Here is a 23,224-nt window from a genome sequence, read left to right on the forward strand (position 1 = left end):
GGGCATCAAAGCTGGAGTAAAACCCTCCCGAGGGCGGTGCTATGGAAACCAGATGAGAAGTGGATTCTCCACGAACGAGCTCTCTTGAACATAGAAACCATAAATAATTTAGGCATCTAACCCCTCCTCCTTTTCAGTCTCTCTCTCTCTCTCTCTCTCTTTTTCTCAATTAACATCTCTCTGTCTCACTCACAAAACACAAACAATATTATTCATATTTAACCTCAGTTCATACACCTTATATTAATCCATACTGAAGGCCTACACGGCAAGTCATTTCCATGTAAAATGTTACATGTAATTAAAATGAACCAGGCTAGCATGATTTTGTCCAAAACAATATCTGGACAGACCATACAACGAAAAAAAAGGCTATTAAATTAATCTAAACTCTCATCTCATCAAAATAATAAAACAGAACAGACTCAATACCAAAGGCTCCTCTGATAAACATGGAAATTCATATGAAGGGTTAGACCACCATCTGGTGGCCATCAGTATTGACGCAGCCTTCAAATGTACTGTGTTCATACATAAGAGAACAAAAAACGGTTATGTTTCCTTATTTATTGGTAATATTCAAACAACATTCTCTGTCCATCTGAGTGCTGACGTTAATAATATTTGTCTTCAATGGGACTAGACAAACGAGCACAATCTAGCAATGCATGCACCTTTAAGCAAGACAATACACATCACATACATACAATGCAAAGTAGAGAGAAAGTGTTAGTGATCATGAAACGATATGACGAACATGCTTTTAAAAACATTACAAGAAAGTGACATTGCAGTATATATGAGAAGCTGCTGAAAAAACAGATGTTTAAGGCATTGGTCAGTTGGTCCTGTATTTGCCTCCTCAGAGATACAACCTCTCCCCTCCCAAGCATGTCTGTCTGCATATGGCTGAGAGGTGTGTGTGTCAGACACTGGAAGAATGGTTAACCTGAGATAGAAGACATGTAGCAGTGTCACAAGCCGTATTCCAGCCGTGTTTTAGCTAAAACACCGGAGCTGCTAAGCTTATTCATTTATTTGACATATGTAAATGGTGGACTTAAGCATATGGATAAGCTGATTGTGTTTCTGAGCAATAAATTATAAGGTGAATTGTATTCATGTTATATAGTTGCATTAACTTCATATAGTGTACTTTACAAAAACAATATGTACAACAAGCTAACTTACAAACCACAACTCCCACTGTCAAGTCTGCCTTTAATCTGGAGATTCCTTGATATGCTGGAGCACACTCACATGAACAGTTCACTTCCTGTCTGCCGACCAGAAATGCAACAATCTTGAACACATTTATTATAATTTTTCAGCAATCTAATCATGTCTTAACTGCAATTAGAAACATATTCAATAAGGTTTCTGTGTTGAAAAGCAAACAGTATCATATTGCCCTCCTATTTTCAAGTCTGGACTGAACAGTCCACTGACAGATACACCTGGTAAGGATGGTGAACTTCAAAGACTAGCAGTAGACACATTGACTGTTGCTTGTTTAGGATGAGTGGTCTGACTAATTAAGACAGGACAGATATGTATGAGTGTATATGCCTACCTTCAACATGTCAATGTTGAAGTCATGACAATGTCAAAAGTATATTTTGGTCCCATTAAGATAAACAACCCTCAAGGCTTGGAGTGTAAACCAGCCAGCAAACATCCTATCCATTATGGCAGTGAGTGGGTCTACACATCAACACTTTTGAAGTAGCATACATTCACTATGGCAGAACCCAGAGGGAGAAAACGGTACTCCGTGGTTCTCAAATAATTTCAGTCAGGATCCCTTTTCAAAACTGATAAACACCTGCAACCACCCCACCACCCCCCGGTTTGAGATCCACTGACAATACCCCATCCCTTTGGCTCTAGAAGTCCATACAGCAGCACATCCTTCCAACATTGTTGTCTCTTTCCCCAGGCTGAAGTCACTGCTTCTTTACTTACAGTTTTGAAAGCCACTTTTTTCTAAACATTGCACGCATTGCATTACTGTCGCCCACCTATAGCTCAATTCAAACCCATTGCATGCTGTAGCTACCATTTGGAGGCCAATAAAGGGATTTCATATTTAAGATATTACATTCTAATTAGTTTTAGGTCAAAGTGCACGGCAGATGCTAAGAAAGCCAAAGCATTTTGCTCTTCAAAGGCAGTCTCTGCTGAACTTAATTTATATTTAAAATCATACGTTAAATGATTACATCATTTATGATGCAGTTATGATATGGAGAACACTAAATCTTTTTTATCAAACCACTGAATCATCATCATCTAATTATTTCAGACAGGCAGACTTATCTAATTGGCACATACTGTACTTCACCAGGCTTACTGCCGGCCACAATCAGCAAATGCTCCGCGTGATTGCACTCATTTAAAAAGCCCCAGGAATCATTCTCAAATGAATCGAAACTGAAGTGAGTATGCTGCCTCAAAGCAGGTCCTAATATAGGATTCAAGTTTGGCAGCTACTTCACAATCGTTTTACAGAAGAAACAAAATGTAAAAAAATGAAAACGAAATAAGAAAAAGTGAATAGAATATATACCGTTAATATACCGTTAACCTTATTAGGGAAGTCCTTTACATGTGATCACACATTGTCAGCAAAGGTGAATTCAGGGAGACGCAAAAAGGTTCCAAAGGGTGGGGTGGGGGGTGGGTCAAAGGGCAAGGAGTAATTAGCGAGGGGGGGGGCTACAGGCACTCGGACAGCACTTCACACTTGTCTGTGGTGGAGCTGGGATGGGACGGGGGGTCGATGATGAAGCTCTGGCTCAGCTGGATCTTCAGCTTCTCCACCTCGTAGTTGTGCAGGTACTCCTGGATCAGGTAGCGCTCCCGCTTGATCCGGGCCTTCACCTCCGACGGCACGTCAGGGATCATCCACGCCACGAAGAACTTGACCACAAACACCACGTGCTGGGGTGAAGAGGAGGGAGGAGAGGGGGAGGAGTGAGAGGAGAGGAGGGAGGAGAGGGGGAGGAGTGAGAGGAGAGGAGGGAGGAGAGGGGGAGGAGTGAGAGGAGAGGAGGGCAGGAGCAGGGGAGGAGTTAGAGGAGAGAGGAGAGGTGAAGGAGTGAGAGGAGGGCAGGAGCGGGGGAGGAGTGAGAGGAGGGCAGGAGCGGGGGAGGAGTGAGGAGTGAGAGGAGAGCAGGAGCGAGAGGAGGAGTGAGAGGAGAGGAGAGGAGAGGAGGGAGGAGAGGTAAAGGAGTGAGAGGAGAGGAGGGAGGAGAGGGGGAGGAGTGAGAGGAGAGGAGGGCAGGAGCAGGGGAGGAGTGAGAGGAGAGAGGAGAGGTGAAGGAGTGAGAGGAGGGCAGGAGCGGGGGAGGAGTGAGAGGAGAGCAGGAGCGAGAGGAGAGGAAGGAGTGAGAGGAGGAGTGAGAGGAGAGGAGAGGAGGGAGGAGAGGTAAAGGAGTGAGAGGAGAGGAGGGCAGGAGCGGGGGAGGAAAAAAAAAGGAGTTAAAAAGGAGGAGTTACAGAAGGGGTGTATGGAGGTATAACAGGACTGGTCAAGACTTATTTACTAACCTACCTGCATAATTGCTTATTGATTGACCGACTAAGGACACTTTGTCACCACACACACTATACCAAACAATCTCCCACAGGAGTGAGAGGAGGAGTGAGAGGAGAGGAGAGGAGAGGAGGGAGGAGAGGTAAAGGAGTGAGAGGAGAGGAGGGAGGAGAGGGGGAGGAGTGAGAGGAGAGGAGGGCAGGAGCAGGGGAGGAGTGAGAGGAGAGAGGAGAGGTGAAGGAGTGAGAGGAGGGCAGGAGCGGGGGAGGAGTGAGAGGAGAGCAGGAGCGAGAGGAGAGGAAGGAGTGAGAGGAGGAGTGAGAGGAGAGGAGAGGAGGGAGGAGAGGTAAAGGAGTGAGAGGAGAGGAGGGCAGGAGCGGGGGAGGAAAAAAAAAGGAGTTAAAAAGGAGGAGTTACAGAAGGGGTGTATGGAGGTATAACAGGACTGGTCAAGACTTATTTACTAACCTACCTGCATAATTGCTTATTGATTGACCGACTAAGGACACTTTGTCACCACACACACTATACCAAACAATCTCCCACAGCACATTATGTTAGGCTTTACCTTGTTGTGTCTTACCTCCATTATGATGATAAAGGCTAGCTTGGCGGCCAGAATGTGCCAGAACTGCATGGTGTGTGTGTACTGCTTGGGGTGTCCGGGAGGGTAGCGATAGTCTCTATACCTGAACAAACACACACAAGAACTCAAAGTCAACAAACACAAATGTTCTCACCAAACCACTGTGTCAACACCCTTCATTTTCTTTTTCCAATGAACGCAGGTACCCAAACGCAGCTGGTGATCGAAACCCTGATTAACTCAACAATAAGGGGACCTTGTGGTTCCTTGTGAGACCTTGCGCTCTCTGTGGGTTCCTGAAAGTGTTGATACGAGGCTTCACTCAGCACTGGGTCTGTGTACGTGAATGTATATGTGTGTGTGTACCTGCAGGTGGTTATGGTCTGGTTGTTGTACCAGGCCGGACTCTCCCCCTCCTCTGGCTGGCTGTACAGGGGGATCTGCGAGATGTTGTACACTGAAAGACTGTTGTTGACGTAGCCACTCATAGATGCCTCGTGACCCTCATGGTAGGCGTACAGGTAGACCAGCCGGGGAATCATGTCTGAGGTGAAGGCCATGATGAAGGCCTGGGGGGGGGGGGGTGGAGACAAAAGAATTAGACAGAAGAGAGAAATTACAATATGCACAGGTTTCCATGAGATTATAACACTGAGGTCATAGACTGTGATGCACGAGGGACATCATTATCCAGTCCTGTCCTCCCTCCCAAATAGGTTAGTGACTACAGACAAGATGGCCACCCCCCACTCAAATGAGTGACAACAGACAAGATGACCGGCCATCGACTTACGTTAGTGACTACAGACAAGATGGCCACCACGTTGAGGATCTCCTGCCAGGCTCCGATGTTGCGTGCCTTGGCCGCCACAGGCCGTCTGAACTGGGTGGTGAACTTCCAGGCGTCCACGCGCACCTCCAGGATGTTGTTGCACAGAGCCAGGAGAGGAGCCAGGGGGAAGGAGGCCACGAACAGGGTGATGAAGCCAAACTGGATGACTAGAGGTTGGGAGGGGACGAGGGAGAGAAAGGAAGGAAGGCAGGGAGGGAGGAAAGTAGGGAGAGGCAGAGGGAGAGAGGGAGAAGCGAGGGAAGTAAAGAGTTAAGGAGAGAGGGAGGGAGGGAGTGAAGGAAGGAAGTGTGTGAGAGCATGACTCCTCTGCTGCTTGGGGGAGCGCCATCCTCACCCATCTCCAGGTACTCGTAGAAGAGGCCCAGCTGGGTGAAGTTCAGCAGGTCATGGTCCTGCTCCCAGCGGCTGTACTGCTGCTCAGGGTGGTTACGGGCCTTCCTGCTGCCCCACCAGTTACGCATCAGACTGGAGGAGGAGGGAGGAGGGGAGGAGGAGGGAAAGGGGTAGGAAAAGGAAGGGAGGGGTTAGAGAAAGTAGCCCATTTAAAAGAAAGATATTTTGCGTGCCTATCTATGATCTTGTGATCTCCAGTGTTAATGCCCAAGCTTAACGTGTCTCTACTTCATAGTAGACAGAGGGGGTGAGCAGGAAGGGGGTCAGGGGTCACTCACGGCAGCAGGGCTTCCTGGATGTTCCCCCACAGCTGCTTCCCTGCCATGACGATGACCAGCTGGGTGGTCAGCTCGATCAGACAGCCTCCCGGGTCACACTGGGGAACACAGACAGGTCACCTCGACTCCCTCCTGCACTCTACTCTCAGCAGCACAGGTATGAGACAAACTTTCAAGACTTATTTCACTATCATGAAATCAGAAAGGGGGTCACGAACAAATGAAGATTGACATTAGGAAGACTTCCAGAGCCAACAGCCAAGCCATTTGATTGATGGGTATCCATGATGAAATTGAACATTTTCTCCACTTGGAATTTTGACCTCTAACGTAGGTGTGGGCTGAACATGACAGACGGTGGAGCTGGGTTCAGATCTCACCTCCTCGTTCCTCAGTCTGCTCCACTTCCCAAACATGTAGGTGTAGTTGCCAGGGTGACCCACAAACTTGCCCTTGAAGAAGGCCACGTAGAAGCAGGAAGAGTAGTAGTTGACGAACTGGAAGAAGAACATCTTCATGGTCAGCTTGTTCTCGTACTCCAGGTGGGTCTTGGGAATCTCTGAGATGTACGGAGAGAGAGAGAGAGAAGATCAATCACAAAAAAATTCTACGTTGATCAAAGACATTAGATTCAGTGGAACCACAAGTAGAAGGACAAGCCCTGTATAAACCCATCTAATGGAAGCGACAACACCAGGAACATGGCCTCACCGAGGTCAGTGATCCAGATGGCCACCCTCTCGTAGAAGAAGTTGAGGATCATGATGATGACGAAGTTGATGCAGGAGGCGGTGACCGAGGTGGCGAGCTGCGGCGTGATGAGCGAGCCCACCAGCTGGATCTTCCTGGTGGGGCTGTCCTTCATGATGCTGGCGAAGGCCGCAAACACCGCCAGACGATAGGCGATCACGCCGATGATGCAGGCCACGATCAGAGACATCTGGAGAGGACACACACAATGTACTGGGAACCTCACTGAGGACTGCTGGTATATCTAACACACACACACACCATGTCCCATGTATTGTACTAGTTTACCCAGAAGAGGACAGTAGCTCCAGACAGACAGAAGCGTGCACACTTGCTGGTGGCAGGGAGATATGGTTCCATTTCCTGTCCAAACAAGAAGTTCAGTTAAAACGCAGTCCAAACCCACTGTTGCAGAAATGTAGCATCCAAATATCCTCACATGCAATCACATTAAAGCAGTTGAACATAAACAGTTTATTCAATAAAGTCTATTCAGTGTAAGAGCATTTCTGTAGTCTAGGACTGTTTAGTAGTGGGCTTACTGACTATGTACCAAGCCATCATTTGATAGTGGGCATATGGGTGGTCCTTGTGGGCATACAGCACATGCAGACTAGATCCCTGTGTGAGCGATAGGCCGTGGCCTGGTTAGGAGGACTGCTGGTACCTGGGTGATCCGGTTGAGCCTGCGGCCGGTGCACTTGATCTCAAACTCGGGCCGGATCATCAGCTGTTGCTGCTCCTCCTCAAAATCCACCAGGTCCCACTCATACTCCAGCCGGGCCTGTCGCCGCTTCCAGAACTCCAGGAACAGGGTCACTAACCCACACACCCACACACACACCCACACACACACACACGTACGATACAGTACACAGGTTAGTACCCTCCCTGCAGAGCTGGGCTCACACTCTCTATGATGAGGGGGAGGGGGGCATCAGAACAGGCCAGTTACACTCATTTAACAGCCTGGAGGAGACTCAGCCTGCGTCCTGATTAAAGAGTATACTCTGTGGGGCTGCTCTGGGAAGGCTTCAGCGCTTCACTAGGGACCAGGAGGAGTCTCCAGTCTGTGCTGTGCAGCAGTCTTCCCAGCAGCCATCTGCCTGCCTCCCAGAGCAGGCTGCCTCCTCTCTCTTAAACAGGTTCAACTCTTTCCCAGACAGGGAAGCAGACACACACACACACACACACACTCACCCCAGATCCCCATAAAGATGGCAAAGAACACCGTTCCCTCGTTGTCAAACAGATGGGATTGCTGGAAGAGAGAACAAGGAGGACAGCAGGGTGAGTTTCTTAGCAACCCGGAGGAAGTGACACGCTGTGGCTTGGCAACAGGGAGCGAGACATACTGCAGGCTCAGCATGCACTGTCTCTATGGGCTTTGTTTGATTGACAGGTCCGGTTCCAACAATGACTTCTATCAGAGTTGTCCTGAGCAATATGGATAAAATGTAGAAGGCAAATACATGGGCTATTCATTTAGAGCACAAACAAATTGAATTATAAGCTGAATATTGTATGATTATTGATGCCGAAATTGTATTAATATAATATCAGGACTGGGAATCATTCATATTGATCCCCCCCACACACACACACACACACTGTTCAATAAAACATCCAATCAACCTGCTAATTGATTTGACAGTTTGATCGCATCTAGGGAGTTTGAAAGAGGTGAGGAATATAGGAGAGGGGAGGAGGGTGAGAGTAAAGTGTGATGGGGGAGGGGGGAAGTTACAAGGGTGAGATGTGCTGCTTCCACAGGGAGGGGTGAGAGAAAAGGATGAGGGTGGTGAGGAAAGGGGGTGAGGGCCTGTGAGGTAAGTGGGGCATGTGGTCTTACCCAGGAAGACAGGCAGGTAGAGTTGAGTTTCCAGTAGCTGCACTTCTTATCACAGAGAGGACACATCACTATACTGCCTCCAATGTCTGCATCACAGATCTCTTTACTGGGGCGACAGGAACAGCACTAGTAAAAAAACACTTTTACAGACCTCCAGTATCACTGGATTGTGTGTATATATATAGTCTCTTTATGCTGTATGTGTGTGTGTTTGAGAAAGAGAGACAATGAGAAAGCCAGTCTGTTGTGGGAAATGATCCCTTGCAGTTGAAAAGCTGCTCAACTCTGCCCCCTGGTGGTTCTAACCTGGACATGTTGTCGTCGTAGCTCAGGACTCCGTAGGTGAAGCAGATGACGCCCATCACCGCAGCGAAGAACAGCATCTCCGTGTAGAAACCCAGCCACGCAAAGTAGATACCAATCTTCTCCCCATAGTACTTCCTGTGGGCAGCACAGACGGATGACAGCAGTGTGGGTTCAGAGGGGAGCTTTCTCTTGACACATGGTCCATTCTTTTAAACTGGATGAGTAACTAAGTCACGATGGAGGTTAGATGGAGAGCTGGAAGCGTCCAGGTTCAGAAAGTAGAAGTTCTACCATGATTTTGGTTCCACCCAGGCACTGAGCCACCTGAGTTGAATCACCTGCTATAGATCTGCAGATTAGCACAGTTCTCTGAGGAGATGGGTGCCATACACTGACTCAGTGCATGGCTAAACAAACCCATGGTAGTACTTCTTCTGTCAATCTGACCTCAGGTCAGATCCAGCCCTCCGGTGACCCCTGTGATGCTGTGTCACCTGATGAGGTTGAGAGGCTGCTCTTTGTAGAAGCTGAGGAACCCGGCCCAGTGTCTGTACAGGTTGTATCTCTCACTCTCACACTCCGGGTTCCTCGCCCTCTTCCAGTATCGACACTGGGAACACAGGAAAGGAAGGTAGCCGTTCATAAACGTAGCTTTGTGAAGTTTTGTATTCCAAAAGACCCCTAACACAGTTTGCAATGTCTTGGTCACATTTCCTTCCTGATAAGAATATGTTTGAGTGCATGGGAGGAAGGGGACTAATTATGCCACTTGTTCTTATTCAGAAGACTTTACAGATGATGACTGGAATAGTTAGTTCACTTACTCATGACAAACTGTAACTTACAAATTGTGAAGTGGTTTACATAAGTGTCTGCTAAAAAAAGGGCTGAAAAGTCAACATAGAAGAAAAGTAGAAATAGAAAGAAGTTCATGTCAGAAAAGTTTATTACATCATGAAGCGGGAAGGCGGAAGTGTAAGTCCCGTTGCTAAGTAACCGCTTGATCCCCTTCTTGTCTTTCTCCTTGCGGTCCTCCTTGTAGTACGGACAGCGGGCCAGGATGTAGTACACCTGGACAGGAAGTGACATCACTGGTTGACAAAACAAAGCAATTGGACAGAGAGAGAGAGAGAGGGAAGTGGAGGAGGGGCAGATAGTGTTTGTGGAAAACCCCCGACCTCTGACCTTCCACGTGGACGCCGTCGCAGTACTCACTATTCTGTTCCTCGTGGAAGGAGGGAAGAAGGTGTGCTTGTCGTTGATGAGGAAGAAGTCGATCTTGCCCTTGTCGAAGTTCGAGGTGAAGTAGTCCGGCTCGGGGCGCATCACCTTCTCCGGCAGGCGGAAGGGGCGGGACAGCCACTCCAGGGGAACTTCCTGGGTGTGGAGGATGTCGCTGGCCTGGGGGGGGGGGGGGGGGGGGGTCACAAGTTCAACATTCATCTGAAATAAACATCTAAACATGGATGGTCAAATGCACATTGCGTTGATGACCACTGTGGCATTTGATTTCCTAAATGAAATGGGCGAAATGAAATGAATGAAATCCTTCAATGAAATGGTGACCTTCTGTGGCGTGAACATGAATGCTGGCTGTACACCATGGAGGAGAGCCCTGGTGTGGACGTGAACAGGGCTACCTTGAAGGGGACCTTGATCTTCAGCACGTCTGCGTACGTGGCCAGGACCTCCCACGGAGCGTGGACCTTCAGGAAGTACGTCTTACCATCATCAGAGTCCTGGGGAGGGAGAGAGGGAACAGGGAGGGAGCGAGACAGGGAGAGAGGAAAAGACGGGGGGAGGGAGAGAGGGAACAGGGAGGGAGCGAGACAGGGAGAGAGGAAAAGACGGGGGGAGGGAGAGAGGGAACAGGGAGGGAGCGAGACAGGGAGAGAGGAAAAGACGGGGGGAGGGAGAGAGGGAACAGGGAGGGAGCGAGACAGGGAGAGAGGAAAAGACGGGGGGAGGGAGAGAGGGAACAGGGAGGGAGCGAGACAGGGAGAGAGGAAAAGACGGGGGGAGGGAGAGAGGGAACAGGGAGGGAGCGAGACAGGGAGAGAGGAAAAGACGGGGGGAGGGAGAGAGGGAACAGGGAGGGAGCGAGACAGGGAGAGAGGAAAAGACGGGGGGAGGGAGAGAGGGAACAGGGAGGGAGCGAGACAGGGAGAGAGGAAAAGACGGGGGGAGGGAGAGAGGGAACAGGGAGGGAGCGAGACAGGGAGAGAGGAAAAGACGGGGGGAGGGAGAGAGGGAACAGGGAGGGAGCGAGACAGGGAGAGAGGAAAAGACGGGGGGAGGGAGAGAGGGAACAGGGAGGGAGCGAGACAGGGAGAGAGGAAAAGACGGGGGGAGGGAGAGAGGGAACAGGGAGGGAGCGAGACAGGGAGAGAGGAAAAGACGGGGGGAGGGAGAGGGAGTAAGAGAGGGGATCTCTTAAGTTCCAACCAACACAAGCTTCAGTAGGATTATGATGACACACATTTGGTGGTGTCTTTGAGCATAAGCGAAGCAAGGGCTATACAAATTAAATCAGATTAGATTAGTAACTGCAGAGATGAAGAGTTTATGAGTGGCCCTCCCCTTTAAAGGTGTTTTAGGGGAAAGGGCTGTACCTGCACACTGTCCCCACTCGGGGGCGCCAGAACAATACAGTTGAGTTGCTTACCGATTTATCCTCAGTCTCCAGCTCCAGCCCTGCCTTGAGGAGGTTGGCCTCAAACTCCTTCCTTCTCTCCTACGCACACACACACACACACAAAGACACACACACACACTTATAACTTGTACTTGCTGTGAATTATATTATTGTTGCTTGCTTTCCTCCAGGTACACTAGCACTTTCGAAGATCATGTAGTTTAATTGTAACTTGTTTAACTACATGCTCTTCTGGTTCTACCCATTGGTTAATATTTGATTTTCACAATGTATGCTTCATGTTTTGGCTACCCACATTGTTTTCATCTCGTTGTTTATGATCATTGACCTATGCACCTTTTGCTCTTTCTTGTAAGTCGCTTTGGATAAAAGCGTCTGCTAAATGACTACATGTAAATTAAGTGCCAAGGCAAACACATGCATTGCCCTCTGGGTCCAGGCAATCTGTCACTGTATCTCTCTCTCTTCTTCCATTATATCTTCATTCCTTCTCCTGCTACAGTTAACTGTCTCCAGCCAGTCACACCGCCTCCCTGTGTGCCGTGCTGCATGGTCTGTCCTCCTCTGGCAGGGTGGTGAGGGGAGGTGAGGGGAGGTGAGGAGGTCGCCAGTGCTGCTGGGTAGAACCGGGGACAGGTCACGCTCCCTGGCTTCCCCTACCTCAGGAAGAGCTCGCTCCACTCAACACCCTTTGATAGTGTGGCAGCGCTGGCCTTTTGTTTTCTATCCCTTCAAACACCTTACATCTTTAGCTAGCTACTCTCGTACCCCCCACTGACCCACATGATTGTATCTTTGTGAGTTCCTTGAGTCGTTTCATGAATTGCTCTTTCAATACTTTGAGACTGCTGGTTGTTCTTGCAGTTCAGTCACCTGGCCTTTGAGGTGGGTTTTGCAATGGTTCCCAGGAACCAGGTTAACTGTGGAAAAGCCTGGTCATGTGATCAAGCCAACATCAGCTGAACCAGTCAAACTAATGCAATAGCGCGTTTCAGTACAACTTCCTGTCAACCACTTCCTCCTTGTTGCCCTCACACCGCCCTGAACGTGAGTCACTTGGCATCACATGACACAGAGCTGAGTCTTCTTGCTGTGCTTGAGCTTTGAATCTCAGATCTAATCACACAACTGCAATCCACACAGAAAGTTCTGTAGTTTCCTTTCAAGAGGTTTCGGAAAGAAAGAGAGGAAGGAAGGTAGCCTGTTGGGCCTGCTCTATGGATGGGTGGTGGGGTGGGTGGGGTGTTCCCAGTTGCAGTCATTCCTTAATTGGGAAATTACTATATTGTGTACTTTTCCTGGATAGCCACTCTATTTCTACAGAGACTACAGTTTATCCCCGGCCCGATTTATATCTCTTTCAGGTCAGCAGACTGTTCTATGCACCAGCAGCTGCCCTGGCTGAGGCCTGTCCCTGGGTTATATATGTTTATATGAACTCTGTCAGAGTCAAGAGGGTGATTTTATTTCCACTCTAGTCTGTGTGCCGTGGGTCTCTGTGTACACACAGGGCTGTCTGTCTCTTTGTGTGTTGGTGTATTAGCTAAATTAGACCTCCGGGGGGTTAACTATTTAGTCGCTGGTTCTTGGAACGGGCAGACGTAAACAAGCATGTACACAACAGCACATGTATTAACCATGAGCAGTATCTCATGTCCCGATAAAGTATCCGATGTCCCCCTCGTGTGTAGGAACAACTCAGTTAGAGGCCCAGCAGGGTGATGCAGTGTTTGAAGTGTCAGAGGGGGATGAGTGCCGGGGTGGTGGGTCACCATCAGTTGTGACACTAGTGTGACGGTGGATTCCATGTATTCACCTGCTTCTTCTCTCCGTCCTTGTCGTCGACGTAGGACAGGACAAAGTCGATCCTGCGAACTCCGTCCCTGAAGAACACTGTGTCCTTGTTCTGATTCAGATTGTCTGTCTGCAGGGGAGGCACAGTTATCACATGTTACTAACACAACTAGCACATACACACACACTAACCCTAGCACACGTAAACAAATACATGCTGGAAAGCAAACACACACCACTGGAACACTAACACACAATCACAAATTCAAGTTACATGAATGTTTGATTTGGTCTGAAAGTTCTGTGTGTTTATAAAGCGAGCGGAGGCGAGATCATAGTTATTTTGAAGCAACCCCAGCAAACACGGGGCAGTGACTTTTGGACTCACTCCAGTGACTGGTAAAGGCCAGGCCTGTTATTATACTAAACTTAGCCAAGACTAGGGTGCACAAGTGGACTTTCAGTACAGAACCAGAGTCTGAAATGATGTTGTTTTGGCCTTACTGTTCACCATCTAAATATGAACTCCTACCATAGCGAGCTCTTTAATTCAAAGAGCCATGCAATACCATGATTACAGAGCTATCGTACAAAAAGGAACATTACAAACCAGAAAGAATTCAAAGTTTTGATTTAGATTTTGCAAGACCAGCATAACTCTTATTGCCCAACTGACCGAGCCACTAGGGACTGGCTGTGACCTTAGCCTCTGTTGAGGAACATGTCTCATCCCTGTGGTGGCTTGGTGTCAGACCAGGACCCAGTGCAGTGGAGCCAGAGGGAGGCATTAGTCTGCCTTTCTCATGGTCGCTACGTGGTCTCAGAGTATCTGTCTACACTCCTGTAACACTCCCACAGCCTGGCATCTGGTTTCTGCTTTTATGAGGTAGAAACTGAAACAAACAGGCTGGTGCTCGAGTTCCCCTAGCTAGCAGCTAACAACATCTGTGCTATTTTGACTCGTTAGTTTCCACCCTCCTCATCCCCTTCCACATTGTTAGCAGAAGCCACCACACTCTCCCTCCTGTCTCCGCCCACATAACATTCTGGATGTGGCACCCGACACACACAGCCTAGACACCGCAAAACAGTGCTCTTGTGTGTGTGCCCACAGCGAGGTACACACCGCACTCTGCCAGTTCACTTCTTTATTGGCAGCTTCCCTGAGGTTGAAGCTGGGCTGAGGGGGGAGGAAGGGGCCTCAGACAGAAACAAGGAAAGAGGAGAGAACAAAAGGAGAAGAAAAGCAGAGGTTGTAGCAGAGAGGTCTAGAAATGAAGAGAGGTCAAAGAGGAGAGAAGGAGAGGTGGAAACAAAACAAAAGGGATGAGGATGGGCTGAGGAGTCGAGTGGAGCAAACGAAGAGAGGAGAGAAGAAGAGAGGAGAGAAGAGAACATAAAAGTTGTTGAGGAACGCCTATTAAGACACGGTGGAGCACAGGAGGGGGGAAAGGCCTATAGTCATATCCTGTGAAATAACTAAGGTTATATCACAGGAAGTGGGTTGCCAGGTTAAAAGGTTGCCAGATGTGTAACACCAAACAAAGAAAAAGTCCACCCAGCTATAACCCAGCAGTCTGTGAGTCAGTCAGTCAGCTCCTAGCCTACAGAACCCCTCCATGGGTGTAAATGAGAGACCCTCTGCACCCGCTCCCCCAGCAGGCCTCTCGACAGGAAGGAAGTGGGTAGGAAGCTGATTACAAGTCACAAAATGTTGTTCAACATTTACATGAAATACAGGGTGGAGGAGAAGTGCTTGTGATACACGTGTCAGTGAGACAACAGTAAACACACCTCCAGTCAGTCAGTCAGTCAGCTCTATACTGCTCTAGGTGACACTGTTAACCTGTCCTGTAAGAACACATCATCTGGCCCAGACCATCCTCTGGTACTAACACTCCTGGACCAGGTAGATGTGAATATCTCTCCTGAACAGTAAACTCATCCTTAATCGGTTCAAAAAGAGACCAGTGTACAATTGGTAATTGCTTTTTAGAAACACACACCATCTTCACTAAATGACTCACATGATCAAGTGAGAGAAAGTATAAATATATGAAATACATCAAGGCTTTAAATACGAAAGGGTAAATACGTTGAATGAATAATTCATTTGGTTACAGAGAGGCAGTGTAACTGTCAATCTGGGTGTAACCATGGGGAAAGCTAAATGTTGCCATGACAGGAGTTCCGTAAGAGACGCATCGATCTTCTGACTGAGCAGGGCAGTGTTTCAAGAGTCTGATGTTCGACACAGACAAACACACACAGACCAAAACAACCTCCTGCTGCACCTACAGCTCTCCTCATCAAGACAGAAGCCTCAGTAGGGCATATTGATCCCAGTTGAGAAGGGAGCAAGAGTTAAATCTCCGCCAGACAATCACTCCCTCCACACACTGACACAGAACCTTGAGGGCAATGGTTCATTCATAGCTCCCATGATAACCCTAGGCCTTATCACGTAGTCTAAATAAGCTGCATGCATTGTGCTTTAGTTGCTGTTGAAATGTCATTGAGGGCCAGCCAGTCAGGCTCTAGTGGGTCAACAAAGACAAAGTCTATGTCGTGAAACATGAATACAGATGAACACTCCTAGAGGAAATGACATCATGATGAAATCAGTGCTGCTGATAAGCATGCAGGTCATATGAGGGATGCTGTGTGGTCGTCTGGCCTGCGGAGGTGGCAGGGTCCGGGGCTGTGGAACGGGCTGGGAAGGGGGTCTGACTGGAGGTGCAGGCCTGCTGGGTGTGTGTGTAGGGGGGGTCCTTGCTTCTGGCTCTGTGTGTGTGTTCATGTGTGTGTGTTTTGGTGTGGGGTTTCTTGCCTCGTGTGTGTATGAAGGTGTAACATGTATTCCTGAAGCAGACATTTTAAAAACGTGTGTGCGTGTGTGTGTGTGTGTGTGAGTGCGTGTAAGGGCTCCTTACCTCCGTGTGTCCAGGCAGCATGTTCCCTCGGTCAGCCATGTTGTTGATCCCGTTACCGCTTTTCTCATCTGGGTAGGAAACAGACACGCCCCCCCGCAGGGTTAATAACACCCACTGAGGATGACTGTTATCCAAATGACTAAGGCTGGGAGAGAGAGATAGAGATGGGTACTACTGAGTACGGATTCTGTAATCTCTCTGAAGTTGAATTACTGAACCTGGAGTACACAGTCATTTCAGATTCATACCTAACTCTTTTACATAGTGAGACACACCACACACACACACACACACAGCATTCTTGCAGTTCTCTCCCCCAGTCTGGCAGTCAGTGGAAATGTGTCAGAGGGCTGCTCAGAGTAATTCTCCTCCTGCTTCTGAGCTCTGGGAAGCAGCACTTCCTGTGGGAGAGGATGGAATCACGCAGAAGAGGGGGGAGGGGCTGCAGCCAGGCCTCCCCTGACTGGACACACTTCACCCTTAAGAAACAACAGCTCTCCTGGGATTGGATGAAGGGCATAGTTTAAAATCCAGAGGTGTGACGGACACCACCGTGAGCCAATGAGAGTCCAGAGGGTGTGGGACGGCTGGCCAGCTCCAGGGTACGGAGGAAGGCAGAGAGACTCAGCCTGCTGGAATGCTGCGTTAGCAGAGCAGAGCTGGCAGAGGGGGTTTCCTCTCTGTGTGAGGTCATGTTGACTATGCTGCTGCTGCAAAGCAAACACACTATCATGGCCAGTGGGCCCAAGGACTATGAACGTCCTGGTAACCAGACCAGCTGTTAACCCAGGCCAGGCAGCGTCAAGGACCTCTCTCTCTCTCTCTCTCTCTCTCTCTCTCTCTCTCTCTCTCTCTCTCTCTCTCTCTCTCTCTCTCTCTCTCTCTCACCAGTGTACAATTGAACATTAGAAACACACACACACATACACACCAACTTCACTTAAGTTTCAGTACTTGACATGACAGTGTGAATCAGCAAGAACGTGTAGGCTAATCATGTTCTTCACTGTGCCACATGGAGAACAATAAGCTCATTTAACAATGCACAGTTCTTCAACAGCAAGCGAGTCTACAGCAGGGTAAAGTGTAGGCAGTACAGGTGAGTGGGGGTGGGGGGGGTAATGGGTGATAGGTGTGTGGGAGGAGGGTAGAGAGCGGGCTGGAAGGACACAGGCTCGCCAGGGTCTTGCTTCATAGAGGAGTTGATGGTAGAGAAACCACACAGCACTCGCTCAGAGCAGCACACTCCAGCAAGATCAGACAAGCCCAGGCCAGGCCCAGCCAGCCAGCATTCTACACAAGACTGAGCAAGTCCAGGTACACACTATGACAGCAGCAGTGACACACTATGACAGCAGCAGCCAGTAACACACTATGACACCAGCAGTAACACACTATGACAGCAGCAGTGACACACTATGACACCAGCAGTAACACACTATGACACCAGCAGTAACACACTATGACAGCAGCAGTGACACACTATGACACCAGCAGTAACACACTATGACACCAGCAGTAACACACTATGACAGCAGCAGTAACACACTATGACACCAGCAGTAACACACTATGACAGCAGCAGTAACACACTATGACAGCAGCAGTAACACACTATGACACCAGCAGTAACACACTATGACAGCAGCAGTAACACACTATGACACCAGCAGTAACACACTATGACACCAGCAGTAACACACTATGACAGCAGCAGTAACACACTATGACAGCAGCAGTAACACACTATGACAGCAGCAGTAACACACTATGACAGCAGCAGTAACACACTATGACAGCAGCAGTAACACACTATGACACCAGCAGTAACACACTATGACAGCAGCAGTAACACACTATGACACCAGCAGTAACACACTATGACAGCAGCAGTAACACACTATGACACCAGCAGTAACACACTATGACACCAGCAGTAACACACTATGACACCAGCAGTAACACACTATGACACCAGCAGTAACACACTATGACAGCAGCAGTAACACACTATGACATCAGCAGTAACACACTATGACAGCAGCAGAGGAGAAGAGATGCAAACAAGAGAAAGAGAATAGGACAAAATGAGAGGTAAAGAGGAGAAAAGGGAAAATAAAAGTCGATCAAAAGTAGGAGAGCTTGGGATGAGGGGAGGACAGAAGGAGGGGAAGAGGATGACAGGAAGGGTTCGGCCAGACAGGTGTCACATGAAGCCTCAGACCTGGCCGTACCTGAGGAGAGGGGGGTCGTCCTGAATGAAGTCAGCACGGCCACACCATCTTCAGAGGAGACACACACACACACACAGAAAGTTAGGGATATAGTTAGTCAACACATCCACACCATCTTTAGAGGAGACACACACCCACACACACAGAGAGAGTTAGGGAAGGTTAGGGAGAGTTAGTCAGCATGGCATACTCCTTCTTTAGAGGAGATACACACACACACACACACAGAAAGTCAGGGAGATACAAACAGTTAGTCAGCACGGCACACTCCATCTTTAGACGACACACACGCAAACACAGCAAGTTGGGGAGTCGGTCAGCTGTGCACAAGACAAGACAGCAGACCAGTAGCCCACGTGTCCCAAACAGAGCTGTTCATTCTGTTCGAGAGAAACCAAGTCTGATCCTGTTAGAGAGCCCCACCTGCCCTGCTGCCCTCAAACACCACAATCACATGTCCCTGCACAGGAAAACAATGGTACCAAACAGAACCACGCGTGGTCGTAGTTCTCAGTCCTGTTGACGTGGAGTTGCTGCAGTCAGGCAGGACAACTGTAACTTTCAACATTTTAGAAGAAAACGTTTCTGCTAACTGTAATGAAGGACCCACAAGGCAGCCGGGACTATAAATAGCATCATTGTTTAACTCAAGACCCGAGTCACGCTGCTCACATCAGATGAGTTAAACTACGAATAGTCAGACCTCTCCACCACTGGGTTGAGGAAATGCTGACATTGTGCACACTCATGGAAATCACAAATACGATCAGACAAGATTAGGAGTCGCTTTACTGACCACGCATTAGCCTGAACGTTGACCTACAAAACCATTCTCCATTTAAAAAGACACAGTCAAAGACATTGTTTTGGACTGATCTCAATCTGTGTCCAGCTCTGCAGGTCTATGTGACCCCTACGACCTGAGACCTGACCAGAGAGGGACATCCGTCACAGAAGCTGTAGAAAGCTGGTTACGGTGTGTCGAGGGTCATGATGAGACTACTGTAGAGACCAGGGTGTGGTCAGAGAGAGGCCTAATGGTGAAGCTCTCCAATTCATCTCCATGCACTGCAAACTGGGATCATATCTCTATATTACAACTACTGTGGTAAAGGTCGGGGTGACTCTACCATCATTAATTAACTTAATGAGTTCATGGCTCAAGAATATTTTCCTTGCGGAACTCATGGATAATCAGGTTTGGAGATATTGCAATTCTGCAGGTCTATGTGACCCCTACGACCTGAGACCTGACCAGAGAGGGACAGATCAGGAGCAGAGGTCAAGGTCCTGCTCTAAGGTTCAAGTGGAACTGGAAGCCATCCAGTACAAGCACACTGGTATCACTATACTTGGACGTAGAAATGACCTTTCGTTGCTAAAAATTTTATCTTCTCAGTACAGCTGAAGTCAAAACTAAAAATAACATTCCAGCCGGACAAAAAAAAAATCCTTGAGGAAAGGCTGAGCCTCCTTCCTAACCTATACAAATGAAGCATATCATAATGAATAATGAATAAAGACATTGATAATAAAGGAGACATCTTGACTGTCCCCAGAGCACTGTGGAAAGACATATTACCTGCCACAGAGAGAATCAAACTTCTACAAAACCACTTGCTTTCATAAACAGCGCGTGTGAAGCGCCTCCGTCATACACAATAGCTGCTTATTTCTTTCTTGAGGAACTGGAGCCCTCCTCCTTATCTCCAGGATACCACAGTCCCAGTGGAGCCCAGGGTCTTGACAACGTCCGGAAGCCTGAGCAGCAATGCTACAGCAGATCTCCGGGACTCGGCAGGTCATGGAGCGGCTAGATAGGACAGCTCATACTTTATCTACTCATGCACACACAGAAAGTATCCTCCTTCTTTTTCTGCCTATCCTCTCTCTCTCACTTTCTTTTTCTAGATCCTTCTTTCTCTAGCTCCTTCTCTCTCTCTCTCTTACTGAGGCCTCCCCATCATTGTCCCATGGTTGCGCCAGGGTTGTCCCTGGGTTGTTCCAGGCAGAGCTCAGTCTATATTCAGATGCCATTCCCCTTCCCTGTCTGCATGGACCATCTATCAAAGAGACCTTACAATTACAGAGCCAGTTTCCATAGCAACGGCCGGGCCTCCCCTAGACAGTGAGCCAAAGCTGAACGCCCTCCCTCCCTCCCACCCCCTCTCCTCCTTCCCAACCCAGACAGAGCTCCAAACAAGGAGGTCCAAACTTCCTCAGTGAACAAACTCTTATTTAATCGCCTTATGTGGAGTAAGTGCTGAAATGAAAAGACATGATGTACATGCTAGCCTTGGTTTGTGTGTCTAAGTTGACCAATGGGGTAATGGGAACTGCACGCACACGCTCAGTAAATCTCCGACCAGGGAACTTGAGGCTGATAGCACTTAGGCGTAATGAATAGCTGGTGTTACCAGGGGACACAGAGTGAAGGTGGAGGACTACACCCCTCTCACCATCACATTAGTGAGCACTACTTTGACAGCTCTTCCAACATAGAGCGTATTCAGTGTAGTCAGTGTGTAGATCGTAAGTCATAGCCTACTCTGTGGTTTAGCACTCTGTATTGAGCTCCAACAGAAATCCTAACCACATAGTATTTAATTTGTTTGTCATTTTGCTGTTGAAGACAAAGGTGATTGTTAAAGTGATTGTAGTATTAGTTGATAACTACAATGAAATTGAACAAATTCTGACATAAATGTGTCATTATTAAAAAACCCTTAAGTGGCTTTAAAGATCACTTACGTATTCTCCTGGCTGCACTGAGCCGTCTGCAGGCTGAGCCAAGTCCTTAGGTAACTGTCAGCCAGGCAATCCACACACACAAACACACACACGAGGTGAGGTGAGGAACTGGTTCCCGGCACGCCCCCTCCCACTCCCCCACCCCACTCCCCCACCCCCTTCATGAGCCTGACGGTTTGGGCAGAGCTGATAACAGCCTGGACAAGGCTGCTGGAAGGAGAGGCTACTCTGTAAACATCACAGACAGCCTTTAGTAACAAGGGAACCCTCATTAACACGAGCACTAACTGAGACATTTAAACAGAAAGGGACACAAAGGAACCAAGGAAAGATTGTCATTAAATTAACCTGCTCGGTTTACTCCTCACTAAATGTCACCGTTATCACTGGACAAGAACAAACAGGTCTTCTCCTCAGAGAGATAGAGTGCTACCCTGTTATTTACCTCAGGCTGTTCTACATACTGTAGCTTCTATCCTGCTAAACACGTAATCTCGACAAGCTTTCTGTTTCAAGTTAAACTGTTATTTGTAGTCATGTGAGAATTACTCAACAACAACATACTCATATCTAGTGGTATGTGAGAAACGATTGTTTGTTTCATAATGCTGAAATTGTTTGAATAATCGATCCTCAATTCTAACCCCAAGCAATCTCGCTATGAAAACGGGTCAAGGATTTTATTAAAAGGGTGTTGAAACAATGACCCCAGTTAGAAAAACATCCGTCACAGAAGCTGTAGAAAGCTGGTTACGGTGTGTCGAGGGTCATGATGAGACTACTGTAGAGACCAGGGTGTGGTCAGAGAGAGGCCTAATGGTGAAGCTCTCCAATTCATCTCCATGCACTGCAAACTGGGATCATATCTCTATATTACAACTACTGTGGTAAAGGTCGGGGTGACTCTACCATCATTAATTAACTTAATGAGTTCATGGCTCAAGAATATTTTCCTTGCGGAACTCATGGATAATCAGGTTTGGAGATATTGCAATTCTATGACTCCCATTATGCTTACAGGCCCTTTCTTAATTGTCATTTTCCCTCTCTCTGAAAAGTGAGAGGAGTTTGAAAAGAGTTTATGTGTTGGGTGTCGATGGAGGCTGAGACTCATGCTATTTATTGTGCAGTGGACAGTCCTAGCAGTAACAAGGGAGAACAAGCAGAGTGATCTACACTGTACTAATCAGGGCTGTCTTTAGAGGGGAGGCCTTGCTGCAGACCCAGTGCTGGCAAGCAGCATTCCTGTGTACTGATGAGAGACTAACGTGTGGAATAGCCTAATTTCTGTGAATAGATGGACGGTGGGCAGAGAAGTGACGACTAGCCTGTGTCAGCAACAATAACATCAACTGGCGCCATCCATCATGAGGACTTTGAATCACACCTGGAACACATTTAATCATGAATAGTGAACACACGCAATATAAATCATATAGGCTATTACAAGTAGGCCTATTGTAGTGGGGTGGGGGGTGAATATGTGAGTGTGTCAACATTGTACCAGTAAGCAGTGCAGATGGAGCTAGAATACATTCTGGGAATATCAGTTAATTCGCCGAAAACTGCTTTGACTGGGCCGATATTGTCCTCATGACGTCACCTGGTTTAGACTATGATATACGTATTTAATCAAATCGTTCCATGGGGTTATAATGGGATGGACAAAGTATCCCACACGTGTTACATCACTATTTCCTAAAAGTACGCTTATTAACATTGCTGCGAGCAATTGTATCCTTTCAGTAACACCTCGTGGGATTTATTAGTGCAGCTCTTTATCAACTAACTGCATGTTCAAAAGTTACTGGGTTTATAGCATGATAGATACGATTACAAGACGAGAGGATTGTCTGTTTGAATCCCGGTTGAATTGAGATCAGATCGCTTTGAGCACATTGTAACCACGTTCCAACCACACGCTTCCAATGTGAGAACACATAAGCAAAGTACCTTCTTCTGAACCTCGCCTACTTTACCTTCAATTTGGAACACCCTCGCGCTCTTCATCTCTATTAAAGTTTCATCCCTCGCCATTCCCGTTATCCGTTTCATCCTGGCCGACGGGCTGTCGCCCTTTCAAGGATTTAAAAGGAAAAGTGCGTGGACTGGAAAGTCCCTAATGAACCCCGAATCTTTCCAAGCCGAAAAGACGCCACTTTAATATAGCGTGGCAGTAAAGGATCCTCGCCGAAAGTACCAATTCTGACATTAATGCCGGGTAAATGTGTAGCCACAATATGTTCTATTAAGATGTTGTCACCTAGGTTGATAAAGGGGAGTGGTCAACCAAGACTCAA

At 47.9% G+C, this 23,224-nt stretch overlaps 1 protein-coding gene across 6 annotated transcripts; it reads right to left on the reverse strand.

The window, feature by feature from the left end:
- Window positions 1-552: 552 nt before the first annotated feature.
- ano5b (anoctamin 5b) lies at window positions 553-23,203 on the reverse strand. 6 transcript variants are annotated; one of them, XM_062470813.1, is made up of 23 exons: window positions 19,756-20,145; window positions 18,970-19,086; window positions 18,174-18,221; window positions 15,940-16,007; window positions 13,029-13,136; window positions 11,222-11,290; window positions 10,197-10,295; window positions 9,772-9,957; window positions 9,508-9,627; window positions 9,051-9,166; window positions 8,557-8,691; window positions 8,251-8,356; window positions 7,599-7,659; window positions 7,066-7,217; window positions 6,687-6,761; window positions 6,360-6,588; window positions 6,029-6,207; window positions 5,649-5,746; window positions 5,312-5,442; window positions 4,918-5,123; window positions 4,491-4,693; window positions 4,122-4,227; window positions 553-2,943 (listed from the first exon to the last, which is right to left on the reverse strand). In XM_062470813.1, the coding sequence occupies exons 2-23, from the start codon at window positions 18,974-18,976 to the stop codon at window positions 2,719-2,721; spliced, it is 2,727 nt and encodes a 908-aa protein (XP_062326797.1). In that variant the 5' UTR covers window positions 18,977-19,086; window positions 19,756-20,145; the 3' UTR covers window positions 553-2,718. The 6 variants fall into 6 exon arrangements, with proteins under 6 accessions (XP_062326797.1, XP_062326795.1, XP_062326800.1 ...); XM_062470811.1 differs by lacking the exons at window positions 18,970-19,086; window positions 19,756-20,145 and adding an exon at window positions 22,904-23,203; XM_062470816.1 differs by lacking the exon at window positions 18,970-19,086 and having other exon boundaries at window positions 19,756-20,144.
- Window positions 23,204-23,224: the final 21 nt, after the last annotated feature.

Source organism: Osmerus eperlanus, chromosome 10 (assembly GCF_963692335.1).
Source record: "Osmerus eperlanus chromosome 10, fOsmEpe2.1, whole genome shotgun sequence".
Taxonomy (NCBI): Eukaryota; Metazoa; Chordata; class Actinopteri; order Osmeriformes; family Osmeridae; genus Osmerus; species Osmerus eperlanus.